This window comes from Schistocerca piceifrons, chromosome X (assembly GCF_021461385.2).
Source record: "Schistocerca piceifrons isolate TAMUIC-IGC-003096 chromosome X, iqSchPice1.1, whole genome shotgun sequence".
Lineage (NCBI taxonomy): Eukaryota > Metazoa > Arthropoda > Insecta > Orthoptera > Acrididae > Schistocerca > Schistocerca piceifrons.
Window position 1 is genome coordinate 501,816,066 of NC_060149.1, and position 23,179 is coordinate 501,839,244.

General features: G+C 42.2%; 1 protein-coding gene across 1 annotated transcript in view; it reads right to left on the minus strand.

Annotated features, from left to right (window-relative positions):
- LOC124721792 (ubiquitin domain-containing protein DSK2) overlaps positions 1–23,179 on the minus strand; it is a 36,254-nt gene that overhangs the window by 2,632 nt on the left and 10,443 nt on the right. Inside the window, exon 2 of the mRNA XM_047246911.1 lies at positions 22,612–22,717. Within this exon, the coding sequence (XP_047102867.1) occupies positions 22,612–22,717 (106 nt within the window). The remainder of the gene's footprint in view (positions 1–22,611; positions 22,718–23,179) is intronic.

Below are 23,179 nucleotides of genomic sequence, written 5' to 3' on the forward strand. Positions count from 1 at the left end.
GGAAATACAAAATAATTTCGTTTTTCCTTAATGTTTTAGCTCTGGAATATCTTAATATTGTTTCTCTCTGTCATCACACAAATAATTAAATGTGTGTTGATAGAAAACAAAATCAAGGAAAATTGCTCAACAGAGGAAAGACAATTGGAGCTAATGGTACACTTATGATCCAATATCAGAGTTTGCACAGTATGCACGAACTGCATGCATGTGGCCCCAGGCTTGGCCTGTCTTGGCACTACTTGGCCCTTCTCGGAAGTACTCAGTGAAGGGAGACATTTCATTCGGCAATGCAGTGCGGTATTTCAGTTGAATCACTGTGTCAGCTCTATTTATTCTTCATTATTTATTCATAATATGAAGGTAGTTCACAGTTCCAGTGGCTGATTGCACAAAAAAGGCTGTCTAGTGACCTGCCACCACAAACCTTTCAAAACGAATGCCAATAACAGAAGAGATGGAGGCAAGTTCTTAATATTTACTATCTAGTCACAGTCATGGGTACCACAAATTTGTTATGGAACGATACTACAACACAGTACAGAAAGGATTTAAAGATCTAGTTAACAACAAAAGAGCAAAACATTACAATGCTCAACATATGATTTGTGCAGGATTCACTGTTCTTTACACCAAGAAGTACTTTGTGCTAAATTTGCAGGCGTAGAGGATGTGCTAAAACTGGTGGAGTGAACAGTAAATGTTATGAAGTTACATGCACTATTACACTACCTGTTGCAATAGTTTTTGACAAAAATTGAATGACATATTTTGCGAACAATGTTGGTTATGTCAAGGGGCATGCCTGCAACAATATTTAAATTTAAAAGCCACTATTGTTGAATTACTACTGGAAAAAAGAAAAGCAGGAAAAAAATTAGAACGTCTGGAATAGACTGCTGATCTCAAATTTTAACTAGACTGGACTGTACCAAGTCTAAAATTAGACACTGCAAGGTCAGAAATAACTTATTTCTGATTTGACAGGGATGCATTTAAAACGGAAATCTAATTGTGGAAGCAACAAATCCCGACAAAAACAGTATCTATTTACATAAACTCAATCGCGTTAAAAAGAACATGATTTTGAAGAACTGTGGCATTCAAAGAATTACCAGATTAGTTTTCTAAACATTTTGAGTGCTCTGCCAATCGTATATCTGTTTCTGATCTGTTTTCGAGACCATTTGCCATTACAGAACACTGTGCATGAGCAAACGTAACTGGTATATCTGGAATGTACTGGGCTTGCCCGCAAAGTAATGCACCATTTCTCTTTTTTTTATTTTGTGTTCAGATGGGTTCAGCAACTTAAAATTCTTCCAAAGTATGACTCTTCACCGTCAATACACTTTTGCCAGCAAAACGTCCATGCATTATGAGCTTTCTGGAACACCTCAATCTGAATGCTCTTCACAGAAGCCATCAAAGTACCTTGCACATTGTCCACTGACTTAAGACGCTTTCCTTTGAGGTCCCTTTTCAGATGAGCAAACAATAAAAAGTCCTCTGGGGACAGGATGGGACTGTAGGGTGGCTGTAGTACTGTTGCCACACTGATACTAGTCAGGTCAGAGATGACAAAAAAGTGGTGTGAGCAAGAACACTGTTTTAGTGCAATTTCCAAGATTCATGGAACTCCTTTCTGACATAAGCACCCCTGTGATTCAGTCTCTGGTGCACTGCCTTGTAAAACTGAGCATCGACAGTCTGGTTCCTGTTCAGAGAGTTGTTTGACTTCTTCACACTATTCCACTTGGTGCCATGTATGCACATCTGCCAAAAGTCTCAGCACAAGTTTTGCACGAACCTTTCCAATGGTCAAGTCTTCAGATACAATCTTGCAAAAAAGCATTTTCAGCATGTCCAAAATTTCCAGCACCAAGCAAACACTCAGTCTACGATCTGAATTCAGTAACTGGCACACATGAGGCACAGGGTCATCCATTTTCTATGTTGTGTGTGCTGCACAGACCTTATCAGTGACCACCTCTAAACATCTTGTGCCACCTGTCTGACTGCCCCGTACAGCCAATCATCGCCAAAGGTTTTCTTAAGCATTCCAAAAGTTTCCAGCGGCATCTTGTCGAGCTTCACATAAAACTTTATTGCATGGCGTTGCTCTAAAGATTTATCTGTTGTACATTCAACATGAGCATTATGTAGAGGTTCACAAAAGAAGTCATCCTAAACCACACAGAGGCAATTGAGTGACTTACCACTCAAAAGCTAAGGGTCCCTCCCACCCTCCCCAACTGGCCCAACTACTCTAACATATAATCACGTCACAAAAAATTTTAACATTACTTTCTGGACACAACCTTTAATTCTCATTTAACAGAAATATTTTAAGGTTAAAACTGTACAGGAGTTCTATGTAGTTTTCCTCGGGAAGGGGTTCCACATTTCCATAACGTGGCTGCAAACATGATACAATATTTCAGTTGACCTATGTGCATTAAAGGCTTTCTTGATTATCAAACTAAATGAGTAACAATTACACGGAAACTTGAGTGATGAAAAACTGCAGAATTCTCTGCCTCTGTCTGTACACCAACAGTTTGTACCAGATCAAAATTTTATTACATCTTCAGCAGGCCAAAAACAATACTGAAAATTTATTCTGTTTGTGATGTAAGTTGTTTAGAAATATGAAACAAAGCTGCATGCAAGCAGTTAAGTTTTCCTAGTGAGCTGTGTTGCCACCTAAATATGGCACATTCACAGTTTCCACCTCTTCCTGTGTGGACACCATGCGTGGTAGTGGGGAAGTGTGCAGCCAGGCAACAGTGCTCCAAATGCATGCGACATTACTGCATACATGCAGAATTCTTGGCTGTCCCTGATATGAATCACGCAGAAGAACGTATCGACTTCTAACAATAGTTTAGCATAAATTACTGGAGAAACAAACTGTTCTAAGCAATCAGAAAAAGCCACATATCGTTTCAATTACCAAGAAGGGCCATCAACTGGCTGGAGGCCTACATAAATGACATCACTCTTGGCAGAACCTATGGGGATTTTTTGAACACTTATCTTATTAAACTGTCCTCCCTTTCTCATTCTGCCCATTCACAAAAGTGACAAACCAGTAGACCAGTAGACCAGTAGACAACAGCACCCAGGTTGATGCCATCTCCTTAAATTTCCAGAATGTGTTCAATACAGTTTTGAATATCAGCTAGTGAATAAAATACAAGCTCAGACTATTGCATCAGCTTTGAGATTGGATTGAAGACCAACTTTTTTAAAAATAATGATATACTGAACAGACAGATTATCAGATGTAAAAGTAACTTCAGGCACAATGTAGATGAATGTTACGCACAGTGAAACAAAAAAGATGTGGCACAGGTGTGGAAGCAGGGTGGTGGACATGTGGCATGGAGAGGACATGGGCAATGCACACTAAAGCTGCACTGCTCAGACAAGACAGTCCTGCAACCAAATACTGGCACAGATGCCATCTAGACCAGACCCAGACAGTAACTCATTTAATATTTTGTGGCATTTAGATGTTGAGCAGCAAAGAAGATACTGGATCCTTGCATTATAATTGAAAAATGAGAAGAAAAATAACATTAAATTGTGTACTGAACATTCCAGAATATTTACAGAATGTCTCAAAAGTGTTTCTACATTGTATTAGAGAAAGTGAAGGACACAATTCGGAATAAAGCAACGTACTATGGCCCCATGAGAACCTATTTACCCATTTATATGAACCATGGAACCTGGTTAACTGTCAGTGGGGTGGACAATAAACACACAAAAGTAACGATGCATGCATGATCGGGGTGGACAATAAACACACAAAAGTAACGATGCATGCATGATCGGCTTATGTTACTGAAACCAATCTGATTCTTTTTTAAATGTGTTGTCATTCACATATGAAGTAAGTATATTTGTAATAGGGAAGATGGGTGAAATTTCATAGCAGTTATTTTGGACAAGCTTTTTATCACCACCACCTTAATTTACCATATAAATTACATTGTCAAGTGTGATGTTTAAGGTTTCTTTCCATTCAGTGACAGGTAAGAGGGACCCCTTTGAACAAATTTAAAGGAATCAGTGTCAATGAATCAGTTTACAAACAAGCAACGAATACTCAGTACCAAGTTTTTAAGAGGACAAAAATCAGAAAAATCTATTTGGTGCTTTAATATAAAAAAATAGGAACTACAAACACAAAACTATGTTACAGCCCTCTGTAAGTTGATGTTATAATTCTAAGTACTCACATTTTACGCAACATTATTCAGATTTGTGATGCGATAATTTCCATGTCTGTGTATCAACACCACAATACGAGGGCTATGCTGAAAGTTTTTAGCAGGATGTGTGACAAAAAATTTATTTGCAAAAAAAGGTTTACAACTTTTCAAAATACTCTCCATTAGCGTGCATACATTTTTCCATTCTCTGAAACCACTTAGAAAACGTGTCAGTCCAAGCTTCTTTTGGGATGTCAGTGCAATCCCATATGCTGCAATGGCCTCTTCATCTGATGAAAACCGCTGCCCTTTAATTTTTTCCTTAGTCTTAGGGAACAGAAAGAAGTCACAGTGGGCCAGGTCAGGTGAGTATGGGGGATGGGCTAACACTCCCACTTTTTCCTTCTCCAGAAAATCCATCGTTCTGGCAGCCCTGTGCGCAGATGCATTGTCGTGATGCAGCAGAAGGTGCCCACTCTTGGACTTTGGTTGCTGTGACTTCCATGTAGCAATGACTTTTGGAAGACAATCTTTCACGTACCATTCAGCATTGACTGTACGACATGTGTCCAAGGTCACAGAGGTGAGATGCCCGATCTTTATGAAAAAAGTTGCCACCATCTTTTTTCCAGAGCTCTGATGTCTAACTTTTGTGGGTGGTTCCTCCCCTGGAAAGCACCACACAGAAGACTGTCTCTTCATTTCAGGGTCATAATGGTAGACCTACATTTCATCACCTGTGACGATATTGTAGGTGTCTTGGGACTTCCCCCCACTGAATTTTTCAAGCATGAAATGACACCAGTCCACTCTCACCTCCTTTTGGCTTTCTGTCAGGGAATGTACATGGGCACATCTCTTAGTAAGGCTTAAGTGACTGAACGATGGTCTGCACTGCTGTTGATCCAATATTTAGGGTCCCTTCAATGTCGAAAAATGTAAGACGTGGATCTTCTTTGATCATTTTCTTCACAGCACCAATGTTTTCAGGAGTCACAGCTGTTGCTGGCCCACCAGGACGAGGTTCATGTTCAATTGACTGCCGACCCCTCGAAAACTCGCGAAACCAATTTCCAACTGTGGCCCTAGAAGGGGAAGCTTCACCAAAAACATGCAGCAAAGAAGAATGGCATTCTTCGGCTCTTAAACCCTTTTTATAATTGTAAAAAATCATGGCGCAAAAGTTGCGGGGCGACAGCTTCATCCTGCACCGTCTGACTCAGCACTGCCTGTGCTTTCTTACCGCGCTGTGGGGGGATGACCGCTAGCCAGGGGCTGCGCGCGCGCACGTCCCAAGGTTGAAAAACATTGCTCTTTCGAATGAAAACAATCCCATTGTCCTCCGCCTTATGGTTTACGGGCTGCTAAAAACTTTCGGCATAGCCCTTGTACAACATTAAAATGGACAATTAAGGCAACAGCCATCTCCAAGATACACTGAAGTCTGCCTTTCCACATACTTCCAGAAACATCCTCATTTACTTTCAGAACAGCTATTGTGTTTACTAAGCACTCAGATGCACAAAATTTTATTTGTTCCAGATGATGGCTTACATGCTTTACTCATGACAAGCACTGAGGTAAAATGTTTCTGATAACTGATTTCCTCAGATAAACCTGTTTAATGCTTTCAGCTAGGTATGACACAAATTCACAAGTGGTAGCCAGCATTAAATTCATTCTCATTATCTGTCAAACTGCACAGTGCTACATCTGGTCCAATACTGGAGACTGGGATGCCTCCACCACGCATCACTTTGAAACACCACTCATGGCTGCAAACTGACTTGGTGCAGCTGATGAAGGGATGTGCTGCCGCCATGCCACTCTTGTGTGTGATGCCCCATTTGTTAAGAGGGCAGCCCTTAACCAGTGCCATGACTGCCACACATCCATGCCATGCCACTCTTGTGTGCATTGGACCTTATAGGGACATACTGCTTGAATATAAATTCACTATCAACTGGGTAATGTCTGAAGCTCCATTAGGCTGTTCACTGATAGTGAGGATGTATACAGGGAACACCACGAAGTTTTAGTTATAGGCAGGAAACTCTCCAGAGGATCAACACTAAGTACTGAGACTGGCACTCATTTTCCCTAATCACACAATGCAAGACAAGAACAGAGAGAACCGTGAACAAAAGATCAGAAATAACAGCATCTCCTAGCATGCACTTCTCAACTATTTGTGAAGCACAGATCTAACACTATTTTTTTCATTTTGCCCATTATCAGAGTGGTTACTTTTAGCAATGCCTGCACTACTTATGATAATTACTATGGCTGATGCTGCAGGTATGTCCAACACCACCCGAATGTCCAGAGTTGCAAACATGGCTGGTCTTAGGATTTTATATAATTTGACTTTCATCTCTAGGAATGCACCATGTAAGGGAAGAAAAGTTACACCACACACCCGATCTCATATTACACTGTCAGTTCTGAAGACCACAGCTAGAAAAACATTTAATGTCAAACGAACCTCCAGGTTGCTAATAGCTTAACATTTTTAATTTTAGTACAAGCAACTTATGGGATTACATACTTTTCAACAAAATGTTTTAGAAATTCTGAACAGAGCAGGAAGTTCTACTGGCAAAAAACAGTAACTAAGGGAATGTTAAGAGAGGGAGGGGGGGGGGGGGGGGGGAGGGGGAACGCACACTGAGTATGAATGCAAAGAATAGACCTTGAAGAATCAAGAGTTTCCAAACAGTCACAATACTGAAGTGTTTTCCTTCAAAAGTAATGATAAAGTATACACAGCATCACATTATTACTTTATCATCACTATTACAATGTAAGATCTGTCCCAAAACAGTACTACACTCCTGGAAATGGAAAAAAGAACACATTGACACCGGTGTGTCAGACCCACCATACTTGCTCCGGACACTGCGAGAGGGCTGTACAAGCAATGATCACACGCACGGCACAGCGGACACACCAGGAACCGCGGTGTTGGCCGTCGAATGGCGCTAGCTGCGCAGCATTTGTGCACCGCCGCCGTCAGTGTCAGCCAGTTTGCCGTGGCATACGCAGCTCCATCGCAGTCTTTAACACTGGTAGCATGCCGCGACAGCGTGGACGTGAACCGTATGTGCAGTTGACGGACTTTGAGCGAGGGCGTATAGTGGGCATGCGGGAGGCCGGGTGGACGTACCGCCGAATTGCTCAACACGTGGGGCGTGAGGTCTCCACAGTACATCGATGTTGTCGCCAGTGGTCGGCGGAAGGTGCACGTGCCCGTCGACCTGGGACCGGACCGCAGCGACGCACGGATGCACGCCAAGACCGTAGGATCCTACGCAGTGCCGTAGGGGACTGCACCGCCACTTCCCAGCAAATTAGGGACACTGTTGCTCCTGGGGTATCGGCGAGGACCATTCGCAACCGTCTCCATGAAGCTGGGCTACGGTCCCGCACACCGTTAGGCCGTCTTCCGCTCACGCCCCAACATCGTGCAGCCCGACTCCAGTGGTGTCGCGACAGGAGTGAATGGAGGGACGAATGGAGACGTGTCGTCTTCAGCGATGAGAGTCGCTTCTGCCTTGGTGCCAATGATGGTCGTATGCGTGTTTGGCGCCGTGCAGGTGAGCGCCACAATCAGGACTGCATACGACCGAGGCACACAGGGCCAACACCCGGCATCATGGTGTGGGGAGCGATCTCCTACACTGGCCGTACACCACTGGTGGTCGTCGAGGGGACACTGAATAGTGCACGGTACATCCAAACCGTCATCGAACCCATCGTTCTACCATTCCTAGACCGGCAAGGGAACTTGCTGTTCCAACAGGACAATGCACGTCCGCATGTATCCCGTGCCACCCAACGTGCTCTAGAAGGTTTAAGTCAACTACCCTGGCCAGCAAGATCTCCGGATCTGTCCCCCATTGAGCATGTTTGGGACTGGATGAAGCGTCGTCTCACGCGGTCTGCACGTCCAGCACGAACGCTGGTTCAACTGAGGCGCCAGGTGGAAATGGCATGGCAAGCCGTTCCACAGGACTACATCCAGCATCTCTACGATCGTCTCCATGGGAGAATAGCAGCCTGCATTGCTGCGAAAGGTGGATATACACTGTACTAGTGCCGACATTGTGCATGCTCTGTTGCCTGTGTCTATGTGCCTGTGGTTCTGTCAGTGTGATCATGTGATGTATCTGACCCCAGGAATGTGTCAATAAAGTTTCCCCTTCGTGGGACAATGAATTCACGGTGTTCTTATTTCAATTTCCAGGAGTGTATTAATTATGTGATGCAAGCAGATTTCTCCACTTTGTGGTATCAATGGGAGCACTTCCCCACACTTCACTTTTCACAGAATGGAAACTGAGCTGGGAGAAGGCATTGCAGTTAAGAACTTAAAGCTCTTCACAGAAATGTAGAGGCCAGCTGCCTGAAGTGTTCTTGAGGCAAATTTGCACTTGACTGTGCCCACTTGCAGAGATTGGGGTATGGAAATATTGTCACATCAAAAGCACAAGGAAAACTAAATTAAAAGGGAGAGTAGAACATTCAGATCCCAGGATGAGAGGGACTCAACCTTAGCGAGGACAGGGGTAGACAAAGATGCCTGCCTGTCTTTCCTTTCTAACATCCCCTAAACTATCCCTCTCTCCTCCCCTGGGAAGGACCTATTAGTTACAAAATCTAAACGATTTGTCTAATGGCAGTTCTATACATTTTGCCTCCTTGAAACCAAGTACTGGCCAGAAATTCTGTCTCACATTAGGATTTTTCCTTTGATACGTTATCCTCCTCCTTTCAAGTATTTTATTATCCTGGCCCAGTTCCCTGCAATCAATAGTTTCACAAAGGCTGCAGTATTCTAAGCTTAAGAAGGGCCCATTGTAATGTGGGATAGCACTAAATGTAGCTCACACTGTTGCACTCAAATACTGATAATTACACTGTCAAGACAACCCTCAGAAACTGTAACGCAGTGTGTCACATTGCTTGCAGTGCAGCTACCAGACACAGCTCATGAGATGCCACTGACAACATGACATGACTACATTGTGCAAGGAAACAGATAAAGAAATGCTTAATCTGAGGCACTTATTTATCAGTTGTGTATTGCTGAATTGTTAATTCTTTTTATTAATACCACTGAGTTTTAACACTCACTCCTCAGTTTAGCAGATTTCAATGTTTGTTTAGATTCGTTTCAGATCATATCACAGGCACGGGCCAATAAAAATAAATTAAGAGCACATAATTAGCAACTGCATCATTGCACATGCTCTAAAACTGGAGCCCCAAAATTATAAAACAAACAATAGGGCCTCATTCTAAAAAAACAAATACTAACTCCTCCCACTCCCCTCCCTAAATAACCATAAAGAGTGAAAAATGTGATAAGTTGACAAACTTGCCATTTGTTTGTGATGAAGGAATGAAAGTGAAGCCACACAAAAAACAGGAAAATTATCTTTTCTTAACAGTGCAGTAAGTAACACTATAAATGACAGATACAAACATTAGTTAGAAGAGTGTGCCATAGTGGAACTTAATCCAGATACCTGCTTTTCGTAGTATGTTACCTATTTCACCATTTGAGCATACTGTTCATGAAAATCTGGTCTTTGGGTTTGAGTTCCAGTCTGTCACAAGGTTTTAATTTGCTAAAAAAATTACTTGTTTGAAGGTCAGTCATTTAAGAGGACATGTTTTTCTATAAAAAGCTTTGCAACTAAAAGAACAGGATGGCAAGTCAGTAACTAAATAAGCTACATGCTGTATCAGCAATGTAATCTTGCTAACTACACTGTGCTATGTTATACTGAATGAATGTTTTGATATAAATATAATAATGAAATTTATTATTACATAATGGTAAGACAGCTTACAAAACCAGATTTTGATGTTTCAGTCATTTCCCAGGGCAGATGTGGACTGCACATAACTGATCGGTTGCGAACTGTACATTAAAACAGAACTTCTGACAATAGAAAATTAAGGAGTTTGTATCTAGGTAAGTTGAAAGAATCAGAGGTAGCTGCAGAGAGAGAGAGAGAGAGAGAGAGAGAGAGAGAGAGAGAGAGAGAGAGAGAGAGAGAGAGAGAGAGAGAGGTGGGGGGGGGGGGGATTAGGCGATGTGGGTCAAATAGGAGAATACAGTAGAAGACAAAAGGATAGCTTTGAGACATTAAACAGTGAAGGTAGCTGAGGATCAAAATGGTAAAAAGACAATGCTTACTAGAAAACTTTGGATAACTCAAGAGATAATGAATTTCACTGATTTAAGAAGAAATACAAAAATGTAACATATGAAGCACATCAAATGGAATACAGACAACTAGAAAAATGAGTGACAGGAAATACAAAATGGCTAAACAGGAGTAACTAGAGGACAAATGCTAGACTACAGAAGTATGCAGAACTAAGGGAAAGGTAGGTACTGCCTATATACTATTAAAGAGAAGTTTGGAGACAAGAAAAGCTGCTATATTAATACCGACATCTCAAATGGAAAACCAGTGCTAGGCACAGACAGAAAAGTTCAAAGGTGAAAGTAATATATAGATAAGCTATACAAGGGAAATGAACGTTAAGGAAATATTGTAGAAGGGGAAGGGGGAGTATATGAAGATGAGATGGAAGATACGATACTTTAATTCGGTTTTGTTTTGCTTTAGGGTGCAAAAAACAGCTGGGGTCATATGCACCTAAGCCAAAACTATAGAAGGTGAAGACAGAGAGGAGTTAAGAATGACTGTGTCAGTCCCAACTGACATAATAGAAGACAGCTAAAAACAGGCATGTGGCAAAAGGGCTAAAAGAGACACCATACAGGAACATAGGTCCAAAACTAAAAATTAAATTGCCTTCACCATATTGCTTTGGCAGATAAAAAGTAAGACATAGTCGACAACCCGTGCGTCATTTACTGAAATGGCCGATAACTCAGACCACAAACCCAAGCAGGGCTGTAAAAGGTTAAAAAAAAATGGGCGTTCCATCAGGAAGTGGCAGACAGTTGAAACTTGAGTGCAATGTGTACAAAGTGATGGGGTAGTGCCACTTAGCAAATGACAATGGCTAAAAAGGCAATGTCCAATATGCAGCAGAGTTAAAATAACCTCCTCCTGGCGGGAGGGCCGAGAGGTGGTCATCAAGCCCCTGGGAGAGGCTTAATAAGCCAGAGCTTATTCCTGTGAAGGGAGAACCATTGGCGATGCCAAAGGGACACCACCTCCTGACAGACTTCAAAACAGAGATCATCAGAAGGAATATAGGTACTCGCGGGCTGAGGTACAAGAACTTCAGCTTTGGCATCAGTGTCAGCAGCCTCGTTTCCCGATGGATCGACATGACCAGGAACCCACAGAAACATCACACTGGCTCCACCAAGAGTGAGCAGTTGACAGTTTTCCTGGACCCGTTGCACTAAGGGATGGGCAGAGTACAGCGCGCGCACACGCACACACTTTGAAGGGCGCCGAGTGAGTGAGCAGATGGCAGACTCACAAAGGCTGTGTCACCGGATTTACTCCATGGCCTGATACAAGGCAAAGAGCTTGGCTGAAAATATTGAGGAGTGTGCCGGAAACTAATATCAAACGACACGGGTGCCAATGACGAAGGCACAACTGACCCCACGGTCAGACCAAGAGCCATCAGTGTATACAAAGGTACTAAAGCGAAGTTCCATGCAAAGGTCGTGAAATTGAAAGCGATAGACCGAGGCTGGAGTAGTGTCCTTAGGAAGAGCATGAAGGCCAAGGTTAACATAGGCCACTTCACGATGCCAAGGTGGCGAAGGGCTCACACCTACCGGAAAAGTGCAGGTAGTGTGAAGTTAAGCCACCGTAACCAGTGCCGAAAGTGGACTCCAGGAGGTAACAGAGAAGAAGGATGAGCCCCATACTAACGATCAAAGAAATCATCAAAGAATGAAGCACAGGATGGATGGCCACACATGGCAGATAGACGGCACGCATACCTGCTGAGGAGAAAGTCACAGCGGTAGGACAAGGATAGTTCAGCAGCATCAGCATACAGACTCTCAACCGGGCTAGTGTGAAAGGCACCCATGGCGAAATGAATGCCACAATGGTGGATAGTGTTGAGATGGCGTCAGAGGGATGGGCGTGTAGATGCATAAACAAAGCACCCATAGATGCGTTTCGAACAGGCAAGGGACTGGTACAAATAGAGGAGGCTGGTTCAATCAACACCCCAGGAAGTACCATTGAGGACACGGAAGACACTAAGGCCGGTATTACACTATCACACTAAGGCCGGTATTACACTATCATATTTCTTCGGCCAATATCTTTGTCAAAGATATTTGATGGTGTAATAGGGACTTTGTCAAATGTCGTCCAATATTTGATCAAATCTAGGGCCTCACTGTAGATTTGATCAAAGAAATCTCTTGTCTTCTGTTCACTCCAATGTGACATGTTACCACATGGAGCGCTAGCATCGCTGCAGCGTTCTGTCGTCTGTAGTGTTTTTATAAACATTGCCGGTAAATACAATTAGTGCGTGCCGACAACTACAAAATTAATAGAGATGTATGAAGCTGATGAAGCGCTTTACAACATGAGGCACCCGGAATACAAAAATAGATTAAGAAGATTGGAGACCTGACTTGACCTGACCTGACCTAACCTGACCTAACCTAACCCAACCCTCTCCTGTAGCAAGGAATCTGAGTGTTACAGTGAGCCTGTCTTCTGAACGATGTAACAGTTCTTAAGTGAATATTGTGCTTTGTGATACACTTCACTGAGCACATACAGAAATGTATGCGCATCCATTCTTAAGTAATTGATGTACGATTTGACGTCTTCCACTGTAAGCTCACGTAACAAGTTTTGTTGAATGCTTTTATCGTGTCGTCGTAAAACCCACGGCTTCACCCAGATTAGATTAGTTTTTTGTTGCATAGATCCGTGCTGAGGAGATCCTTGGGGATGTGGAACATGTCCATTTTTTTAAGCTGGAATAACAATACTAATAGTATGAATTAATACATCATTTGTTTCTATTAAAAATTTCGTCAATGGAGTAGAAGGAGTTGGCCACTAGTAAGTCTTTCAGGCTTCTTTTAAACTGATCTTTATTTGTAACTAAATTTTTTATGTTTGCTGGCAAATTATTGAACATGAGTGTTCCTGAGTAGTGGACCCCTTTTTGAACTAAAGTAAGTCCTTGTGCAGATCATTTTTGTTCCTGGTATTGTATGTATGAACTGAGTTGTTTGTTGCAAAAAGAGATATTATTTAGGACAAATTTCATTAACGAGTAAATATACTGAGAGGCAGTAGTTAGTATACCCAGTTCTTTGAAGAGGTTTCTGCAGGACGTCCGTGAAATTACTCCACAAATAATACGTATTACATGCTTTTGGACTCCGAAAACTTATGTTTGACTTTAAGATTTGCCCCAAAATATTATACCATATGACATTATGGAATGAAAGTAGGTAAAGTATGCAAGCTTTTTCATTTTTATGTTGCCTATGTCTGCTAACACTCGAATTGCAAATATAGATTTGTTAAGGCGTTTCTGCAGTTCTGTGGTGTGCTCCTCCCAACTGAATTTATCATCAAGTTGTAATCCCAGGAATTTAAAACCTTGTATGTATGGTTCCTTTTTTCCCCCCACTTCTTTTCCGCATGTGCACACAATGCAATTGCGGTACGTGCAACTGCTGCGGTTAATAACAAGTTGTTGTCAACCATCTTGAACTTTGACGAAAAATTTGATGACAGTGTAATACCTCTTCTAGCGCTACGCCAAAGATCTTTGTCAAATATATTTGACGGAATATTTGATCACATCTTTGATCAAATCTTTGACAAAGAAATTTGATAGTGTAATCCTGGCCTAAGGAACCACGTACAGCGGGCTGCCAGGTACACGGGAGGACCAAAAGAGCTTCCTATCAAGCATGAGCTCCAGGAAATTCGTAGTTTCAACAAACGGAAGGGCAACAGGCCCATGCTGTAAAGATAGTTTGAGAAACCACTTGCATCACCAGAAATTCATACAGACAGTTTTGTCAGTGGAAAAGCGAAAGCCACTGTCGATGCTGAAGGAGTAAAGATGACAAAGACACCGCTGAAGATGCCACTCACTGAAACAGGTCCGTGGAGAACTGCAACAGATGGCAAAATGATCAACAAAAATGGGGCTGGAGATGCCCGGTGGGAGACTGGCCATGATAGGGTTAATGGCAATAGCAAAGAGGATGACACTCAGGACGGAACCCTGAAGCACACTGTTTTCATGGATGAAGGTGTCCGACAAGGCAGAACCCACACGCACCTTGAAAACTCAATCTGGTAAAAATGCCTGAAGGAAACAGAGCAGGCAGCTACGGAAGACTATGTGAAAAGAGTACGGAGGATAACAGTTCTCCAGCAGTTGTCATAGGCACTCTCCAAATCGAAAAACACAGCCACGATCTGGGAATTCCACAGTAAGCCATTCATGAAATGGGTGGATAAAGTAACGCGATGGTCACTGCAGAATGCCTCGCTCGAAATCCACATTGGCATTCATCAGTGAAGTGCGAGACTCAAGCCACCATACCAGCCGGGCAAGAATCATATGTTCCATCGCATTGCAAACACAGCTGGTAAGAGAGGTGGGGCGGCAGCTAGAAGGAAAGTTTTTGTCTTTACCGGGCTTAGGTATGGGCATGACGCCAGTGTCCAGGAAATGTGCCCTCTGCCCAGATGAGGTTGTATATGTTAAGCAGAAATTGCTTGCCTGCAAGAGAAAGGTGCTGCAACATCCGAATGTGGATGGCATATGGTTCTGGGGTAGAGGATTGGGATGAACTGAGAGCACGATCGAGCTCCCTCATAGTGAAGGTGGCACTGTAGCACTTACGATTTGGAGAAGAGAAGGGTATTGCTCATGCCTCCTCCTCTCATTTCCAATTGAGGAATGGAAGGTGTTGGAGATAGTAATAGGGTCCACAAGGACATTGTCTGCTACTGTCAGGCCGGAAATTGGGGAATGGATCTTGGTCCCAGAGAACCGTCTGAGTTTGACCCACACTACAGAGGAAGGGGTGGAACTGTTAAAAGAACTAGTGAATGAAATACAGCTAGCTCTTTTGCTTTCCTGAAGAATGCGACAACACTTTGCTTGCATTTGTTTATGATGAACGCAATTCGCCATTTTAGGATGATGGTTAGAAATGTGGAGAATACGTCTCTGTGTGTGAATTGCATCACGGCATGCCTCAGTCCACCAAGGGACTGGAACACGGCATGGTAAAGAGGAAGTGCGAGGAATGGAACGTTCTGCAGCAGTACGGGTAACATTCATGAGTTATTTCACCTGGTCATCACAACTGGGGAAATAATGTTGTTCAAAGGTTGCCAGGGAGGAGTACAGCTGCCAGTCAGCCTTAGTAAGCTGCCATTTAGGTGTGCACGTGGATGGGGTAGGAGTCAGTTAATGGGTAGCACACATGAAATGCTCACTCGAGAAGGTGTCAGGAAGAAAAGACCACTCACGACAATGGGCAGTGCAGAAGAATAGGTCCAAATGAGAATAGGTATGTGATGAGCTGGGAAGGAAAGTGGGTGCTCCAGTGTTAAGACAGAAGAGGTTAAGTTTGTTAAGAAGGTCAGCCAAGAGGGCACCCCTTTGACAGGTCCTGGGAGAATGCCACAGGGGATGATGCACATTAAAGTCACCAAGTAGCAAAAATGGGGAGGTAGCTGCTCAATAAGCTGAAGGAAGTCTGCCCTGGTGACATCGAATGATGGAGGTACATAAATCGTACAGAGCGAGAAAGTCAGGCGGGGAAGGAAAAGGCGAACTGCAACAGCTTTAAGACAGGTCGTCAGAGAGATGGATTGACCATGATTGTCATCCCATATGAGCAGCATGACGCCGCCATGAGATGGAATGCCAACCTCAGGGGGAAGGTCAAAACAGATCGGTAAGTAATATGAAGGCTCAAAGCGGTCATGAGGGTGCAATTTCATTTCCTGAAGGCAGAGAACAAGGGGATGCTGTGATGCTAAAAGCAGCCATAAATCCTCCTTGAGGGACAAATGGCCACAAACGTTCCATTGGAGGACAGTCATGAGGAGGAAGAGATGTAGGGGTGTCAACTTGGCAGCTGCCAAGTGACAGCCTGTCTAGAGTCACTACTACAGGGCACAGAAGCATGAGGATCCTGCTCCATGGGGTCCACAGAAGCATCAGCTTGCTAGTGCGGTCGGTCTGTGGAGTTCACCGCTGGGAAACTGTTGGTGGTGTGCAATGGCGAGAGAGGCCGGCTGGGCTAAGGTATCACGTGGCAACACAGTCAAAGAGGATCTTCAAGTTGACAAAGAAGACCATTTGCCTTTGATGGACTTCTTTGAGCCTTTCTCATTAGAGGAAGACTCTGGTGTTCTTTGGCTGGAGGGACGGAGGAAGTCTTCATGGGAGTACTACTCCTACCCTTTCCAGCCTACCAGTTGTGTAGCTGGTGGCTTTCCCACTTGAGCCAAAAGTTTGACGGATTGTTGCACAGCAGGATGGGGGAATGGTGATGCTACCTTGACACTGGGTGATTTCACAACCTCAGGGCCGAATCTGAGGTCGCATGTCTGCATGACCATGTCCTTCATGGAGTGAGGGGTAAGAAGAACAGAATTATAGATGCCAGATGGAAGAATGCAGGGTTTTCGACTAGCTGGTATCTTGCGAGCTACTGGGTAAGGCACTTTTACCTTTCTCCGAATCTCTTTGACACCACGCTCATCAAGATACACGGGACAATCCCAAAAGAAGGTCGCATGGCCACCATTGCAGTTGATATAGCGGGGAGAAGAAAGCAGACAACCGCCCTCGTGCACATCCCTACCACAGGTGACAAATTTGGCTGGGTGTTGGCAAGACGTTGTAGCGTGGTTGAAACGATGACACTGGTAGCAGTGAATCGGGTTCGGTATATACGGCTGGACTGTGATTATTTCATAGCCTGCTTTGATCTTTGACCAAAGCACCACTCTATCAAAGGTGAGGAAAAGAGTGAGGGTGGGCACTAAGGAGGAATCTACCTTTTTCATTACACGATGCACGACACTGACACCTTGATTAGAGAGGTAAGGTTGGATTTCGGCCTCGGTTAGATCGTCATGGAGCCTGGTATAAATGACACCACAGGAAGAATGCAAAGTCCTATGGGCCTCAACACGAACAGGGTAGCCGTGGAAATGTGAAGCAGCAAGCAGTTGTGCTTGAAAATCAGAAGTAGTCTCCAAAAGCAAAGTGCAATTCCGTAAAGAAGAGCACGATTTCACAGGGCCGGCAATTACAACAAAACCTTTCTGAATAATGAACGGATTTACTGTGTCGAATGACTGACCATCTTCAATATGTGAGACCACGAGGAACCGTGGTGCAGTAGGAAGGGTCTTCGAACCATTAGTGTCATTACGTTTGCGTTTTGTAGACATTGATTGGAAAGATGATTGACTCACCACAAGGAAATTCCCCATGATTGCCAACGTCTGCGATGGTGTGCCCTTCCAACTGTGGGCCTTCACAAGGGAGCACACCTGCCTTAGGTGATTGTTCACACCCATGGTCACAGCACCCGAACACCTGACAGAGGGACCAATCGTCAATTTGTGAAGGTCGCAGCTCAGGCGATCACCCCTCCCTGCTCCTGGCCTGTACCAGGGGATATGTGCAGACCCTGCCAGTCAACCCAGGGCTGGAAATTATGCATTACACAGTCACCTGTTATGCATCAAATGCATAGGACAGCCTTCAGGAGCGCACAGGGAGGACGAAGAAAAAGAGAAACCTCAAACACTGAAGCAAAAGAATGAGAGGAGAAGAGAAAGAAAGGAAAAGGGAGCGAAAAACAAAGGTGAGATGGTTCTTACATCAGCGAAAGACAATGCAGAACATTCCTAATAACATCCCAGGTATGTTCCTGAAGTGGAGGGAAAAAGAACAGCAAGAGGATGGGCATGCAGCAGAGAAGGGAAAAAATGCTGCAAAGGCTGGGGCCCCGTGGTAGCCAAACATCAATCCACAAAAGAGTGGAGAGCCCCCTGTGGGGATGATATTGTGAGAAAACGCACAGCATCGAAGTCTAAACAAACACCCCTGAGCGGACGACATCTCTCAGAATTACTGAGAGCCTTGGGACAGTAAGCCAAGATAAAACTATTCCACCTTGTGTGCATGATGTATGAGACAGGCAAAAATACTGCCAGACCTAAAGAAGAATATAATAATTCCAATTCCAAAGAAACCAAGCACTGACATGTGTGAACGTTATTTAACTATCAACTTCATAACTCATGGTTTCAAAACACAATTATTTACAGAAGAATGGTGCAACTGGTAGCAACTGACCACTGGAGCAATGTAAGAACACGTGACACAATAATGACCCAAGGATTATCTTACATGATATGTTAATGGAAGGTAAATCAATGTTCACAGCATTTATAGATTTACAGAAAGCTTATGATAATGTTGAATCAGCTATAGTCTTTGGAATTTTGCAGCCACCAGGAATAAAATACTGGGACATAAAGGTTATACATAGCTTGTAAATAAATCAGATTGCAGTCAGAGGACATGAAAGGGAAGCTACAGTTGAGAAGGGAGTGAGACAGGGTTGCAGCCTGTCCACAGTTTTCTTCACTCTCTATGTTCAGCAAGCAGTGAAGGAAATCCAATAAAAATTTGGAGAACAAATTCCAGTTCACGAAGAAGAAATAGAAACTGATGTTAGCTGATGATACTATAATTAACTCAGCAAATGACTGAAGTGGAACAGAATGGATATTGTCTTGAGAAAGGTTATAAGGAGGGCATCAACAAAATTAAAACAAGGGTAATGGAATATAGTGGAATTAAATCAGGTGATACTGAAAGAATTGGATTATGAAATGAGAGAGAAAGTAGCAGACAAGTTCTGCTATTTGAACAGTGAATTAACTGACCGCCACAGTAGAGAGCATATAAAATGCATACTGACTATAGAAAGGAACTTATTTCTGAAGGAGGAATTTGTTAACATTGAAGATAAACTTGGGTGACAAGAAATCTTTTCTGAAGGTATTTAGTGTAGCCAGGTATGGAAGTAAAACACTGATAATAAAAAGTTCTGACAAAAAGGGAATACAAGCTATTGACATGTGGTGCTCTTTAAGAATGATGAAGATTAGATGGGTAGATCATATGACTAATGAGGAGGTACTGAATCAAACAGGGGAGGGCATTTGTGGCACAACCTGATAAGGACGAATGACTAAATGGTCATCAAGAATAGTCAATTTGGTTTTAGAGGAAAGTAAAGTGGGGGGGGGGGGGCAGAAATATCAGAGGGAGGACAAGGTATGACTACAGCAAGCAGATTCAAATAAATGCAGCCTGCAGTAATTAATCAGAGACAGTAAGTTTGCTCAAGATAAACTATCATTGAGAGCAGTAAATTTCCTTTACTTTGTGTCTATGGTCACAAATTTTTTGTCATCAGGCTATCAGTTTCAGTCTACGTTTCATAAAAACATGTCCTAATATACTGGAGCCATTGTGGCATCATCAAATGCTAAACACAAAATCAGCGCCAGCATTGTCAAATGTATATACTATTACTTATATAGAAGAGTCATCTTGTCAGCAGCATTACTGTTCAAAACAAACTTGTGCTGTATCAAATCAGTCTTTTGACTAAAGACAACATCAAAAACAATGTTAAAATGAAATTTTCATTTGTAATTTTCATGTTTGAGAAGCAGGTAACTTAACAGGATTTAGAGGGCTTTATTCAGAGGAGCCTACAGTACAGTAGTCCCTAAATGACAAATTCCTGGCATTCCACTGAAGCATTTCTTCAGAAAACCTACTGATACTCTACTATCATGTAACGTGTGGCTTGCGGGCTCAGTGGTGTGCTTAGATTACATTTCTTCAGGTTCAGGGTTCAAATTCCAGTCACTCCTAATCTTTTTATCCGTCACTTATACCTCTGTATCACCTCTTGCAAGTTTTGTTAATTTGAAAACAGCCAAACTGTTCCACGATTATGAACCCACATTAAACCGTAGGTCCTCCTATAACTGGCTGTGAAAGTCAGTCTAGTGATCTGAGCAAGGCAAGAGTATACTACCTTGAATGCAGCAATGCCTAATGAAGCACTGTGTTCAAACCAACCTTTCTGCTGACAACTTTACTTTTTTTTTAACCATTGAACTTTAATCCTGTTAAGTATTAGACTTCCTTACACCTAAAGCATAGGAATGCCATCTGTGCAAGCAAGCACTCTAAGCTGTTTTCATTTGATACATAGCTACATTAGCCTAAGAATTATATTATCACTTTAAAATGCATACCGTAACATACTTCTGCTGATCTGTGAAGGGTGCTACAAAATACCTCCTCACTTATTCACCAAATTTCTATATGATTATTGATACATCATACTGGGGTACACATGCCATTTAAGTGTCATAGAAAAAGTCTGCACACGCCCCCAACAAAATTTGGTATGGAAGCTCCTTTAAGATCATCCAGTGCACGTGCTTTATTGATCTACACCCTCAATTTCAGGATGAGACCTGATAAACATGGTGGTCAAGAAATGTCATAATTGTGAGAAATTAGGCAACCACTAAATATAATGCTAAAAGAATTCATTGAAACTCTACAACAGTAAAGCTGTATTATTGGAACCGTATTCAGTTGCCTCTTAGAGGAAGTTGGCTGACAAAATCCAAGATTAAGATCAAATTTTACAACAGCAAGAGCTTCATCTATCATGATTTTCTAGCTACAAGAGGTGGGGAAGACAAACACCATGTCACTGACTGTAACTTGTAATTTAGAGCGCACTGGTAGCACCAGGTCTCATCATCTGTAATGATGCGGATATTGAACAACATATGATCACAGTGCTTTAAGTGATTCTATGAGAAGTGTTTGCTGATCGTTGCCAACAGCTTTACAACTGATATCGGAAGTGTGTTGTAGCTAATGGTGATTACTTTGAAGGCCAGTAAGAGCAGTTTGTTTGTAACTCTTGTTTCCTTCATTTTTTTTAGACCATTCAATGAGCTTTTCATGTGCACAATGTATGGGCAATAATGCAAGTTTTGGTTGTTAACCACGTAATTGGCAAAACCCTTTTCAGTCATACTGAGAATCACGTCATCAGTCATCACTTCCAGAATTTGTTCTAAAAATGTTACAAATCTTTTGCAATCTTGAGTCTTCAGTTGCTAAACCTCAGCCATAATGTAAGGGCAATAATGAAGCTGTAACCTCTGACAGTTATCAGACACACACATAGCGGACATGCTTATGAGCTGCCTAATATTTAATAATGTCCAATGTCATACTTTCGCAATACTTTCTAATGTTCTGATTGCTGGATGACCCTTTCACAGATTTTACCCCTTAACTGTTTCTCTGAAGTTTTTCACCCACAACAAAATTTTGTCACAGGATGGAACATGTCCTCTTCAACACATCCCGAAGTGCTGGGCAAATTGATTTAAAAGAAAAGTTTCCAGAAGAAATGCATGGTGCTTACTAGCAACAGCACTATGGCCGTGAAAATGGCATCAAACAGGCAACAGTTACAATGTTGTGACAGACTTTTGCTGCATCTTGTATTAATCTGTAGACGAAATGTTTTTTGACTTGCTGCAAATTGCTCTATTTCACTCAGTGATCCTGTTGGGAAAATTAGCAGCTCTTTTCTTTTCGAACTATGTTTGCCTATTTTGTTTTCCTAATAAATTCTTCAAATTTGAACATCACACTATGTATGCATGTATGTATGTATGTAAATAATATCTAATCCAGTAACACCTATCTAAAATGAGAGGCATTAATTAGTAAGATAAAGCACAGTGTCCTTAAGGAAGCACCCTAGCATTTACATGACATGGTTTAAAAGAAATAACACGCCTACATGCATTGAAATCATGTCCACTCTTGACAGTATTCCCATATTAAAGTAATTTGATGAAAAAAGTTTACATGTAAGCAAAAAGCACAAAGCTCTTGTAGGGCCCCCAAACCACAAATATGTTAGCCCTAGGGTCACAGTTAACAGCAACCTATAGCTGAAGAGTGGGTAAAGGCACAGACACAGAAAATATGCTTTCTCCAGCTATAAATCAAAGACAAAAATCCGGAAACTATCTGAAATGATTTTTCAGAGATTCTAATACCGAGCCTGCTGGAATCTACCCACCCGTATTTTTCACTATAATTATCAAATAATGAAACACAGCAGAATCTCTGGACTGCGAAACAGTTCATCTAACAGTTCACTGATTTAAATGAATCGACGCTTTTCACTTGCTTTGAAAAGCTACCATTCTGCATGCACAATTACAAAGATTTTTACTTCTTTCATGTATTTATGTTTACTTGCCAAATATTGCGACACCCCTGAAAATTATCCTCTGATTAGCAGCTGGTATGCCACTGGTTTCAGAAATAGCTTGTTTAAGGGATTGAAGAGTTGCATCTGGAGCAACCTGCAACAGATAATACAAAGATGAATGAGTGGCATGGGTAACCTGTTATGAAAAAAATTAAAATCCCTTACATTGTTAACAGGCATTTCTGAATTTTGAGTAATCATGATTTACATACCATGAACAGAAAATTATCCCGTAAAGTCACTTTACTAATATCTTGATTAGGATATAGGATACATGAAATTTGTAACTTCATTGGTACACAACCCCAGCTAACGAGATGCCCAAGCCTTTTCTGCTCAAACTCTCACATTTACAAAATTTTTCCTTCAATGAGCTGTTCTAGCAGACAAATTTGCATAAGAAATGTACAGTAGTTGCTTTCCTGTGATTCTATATACTGAAATTACAGTAACATTTGTTCCTTAACACTACACAGCAACCCTTAAAAACCACTCTAAATGGAAATAGTGGAATTCTGATCTGCCTGCCTAATTTATACTGTAATTAAGAAGTGGT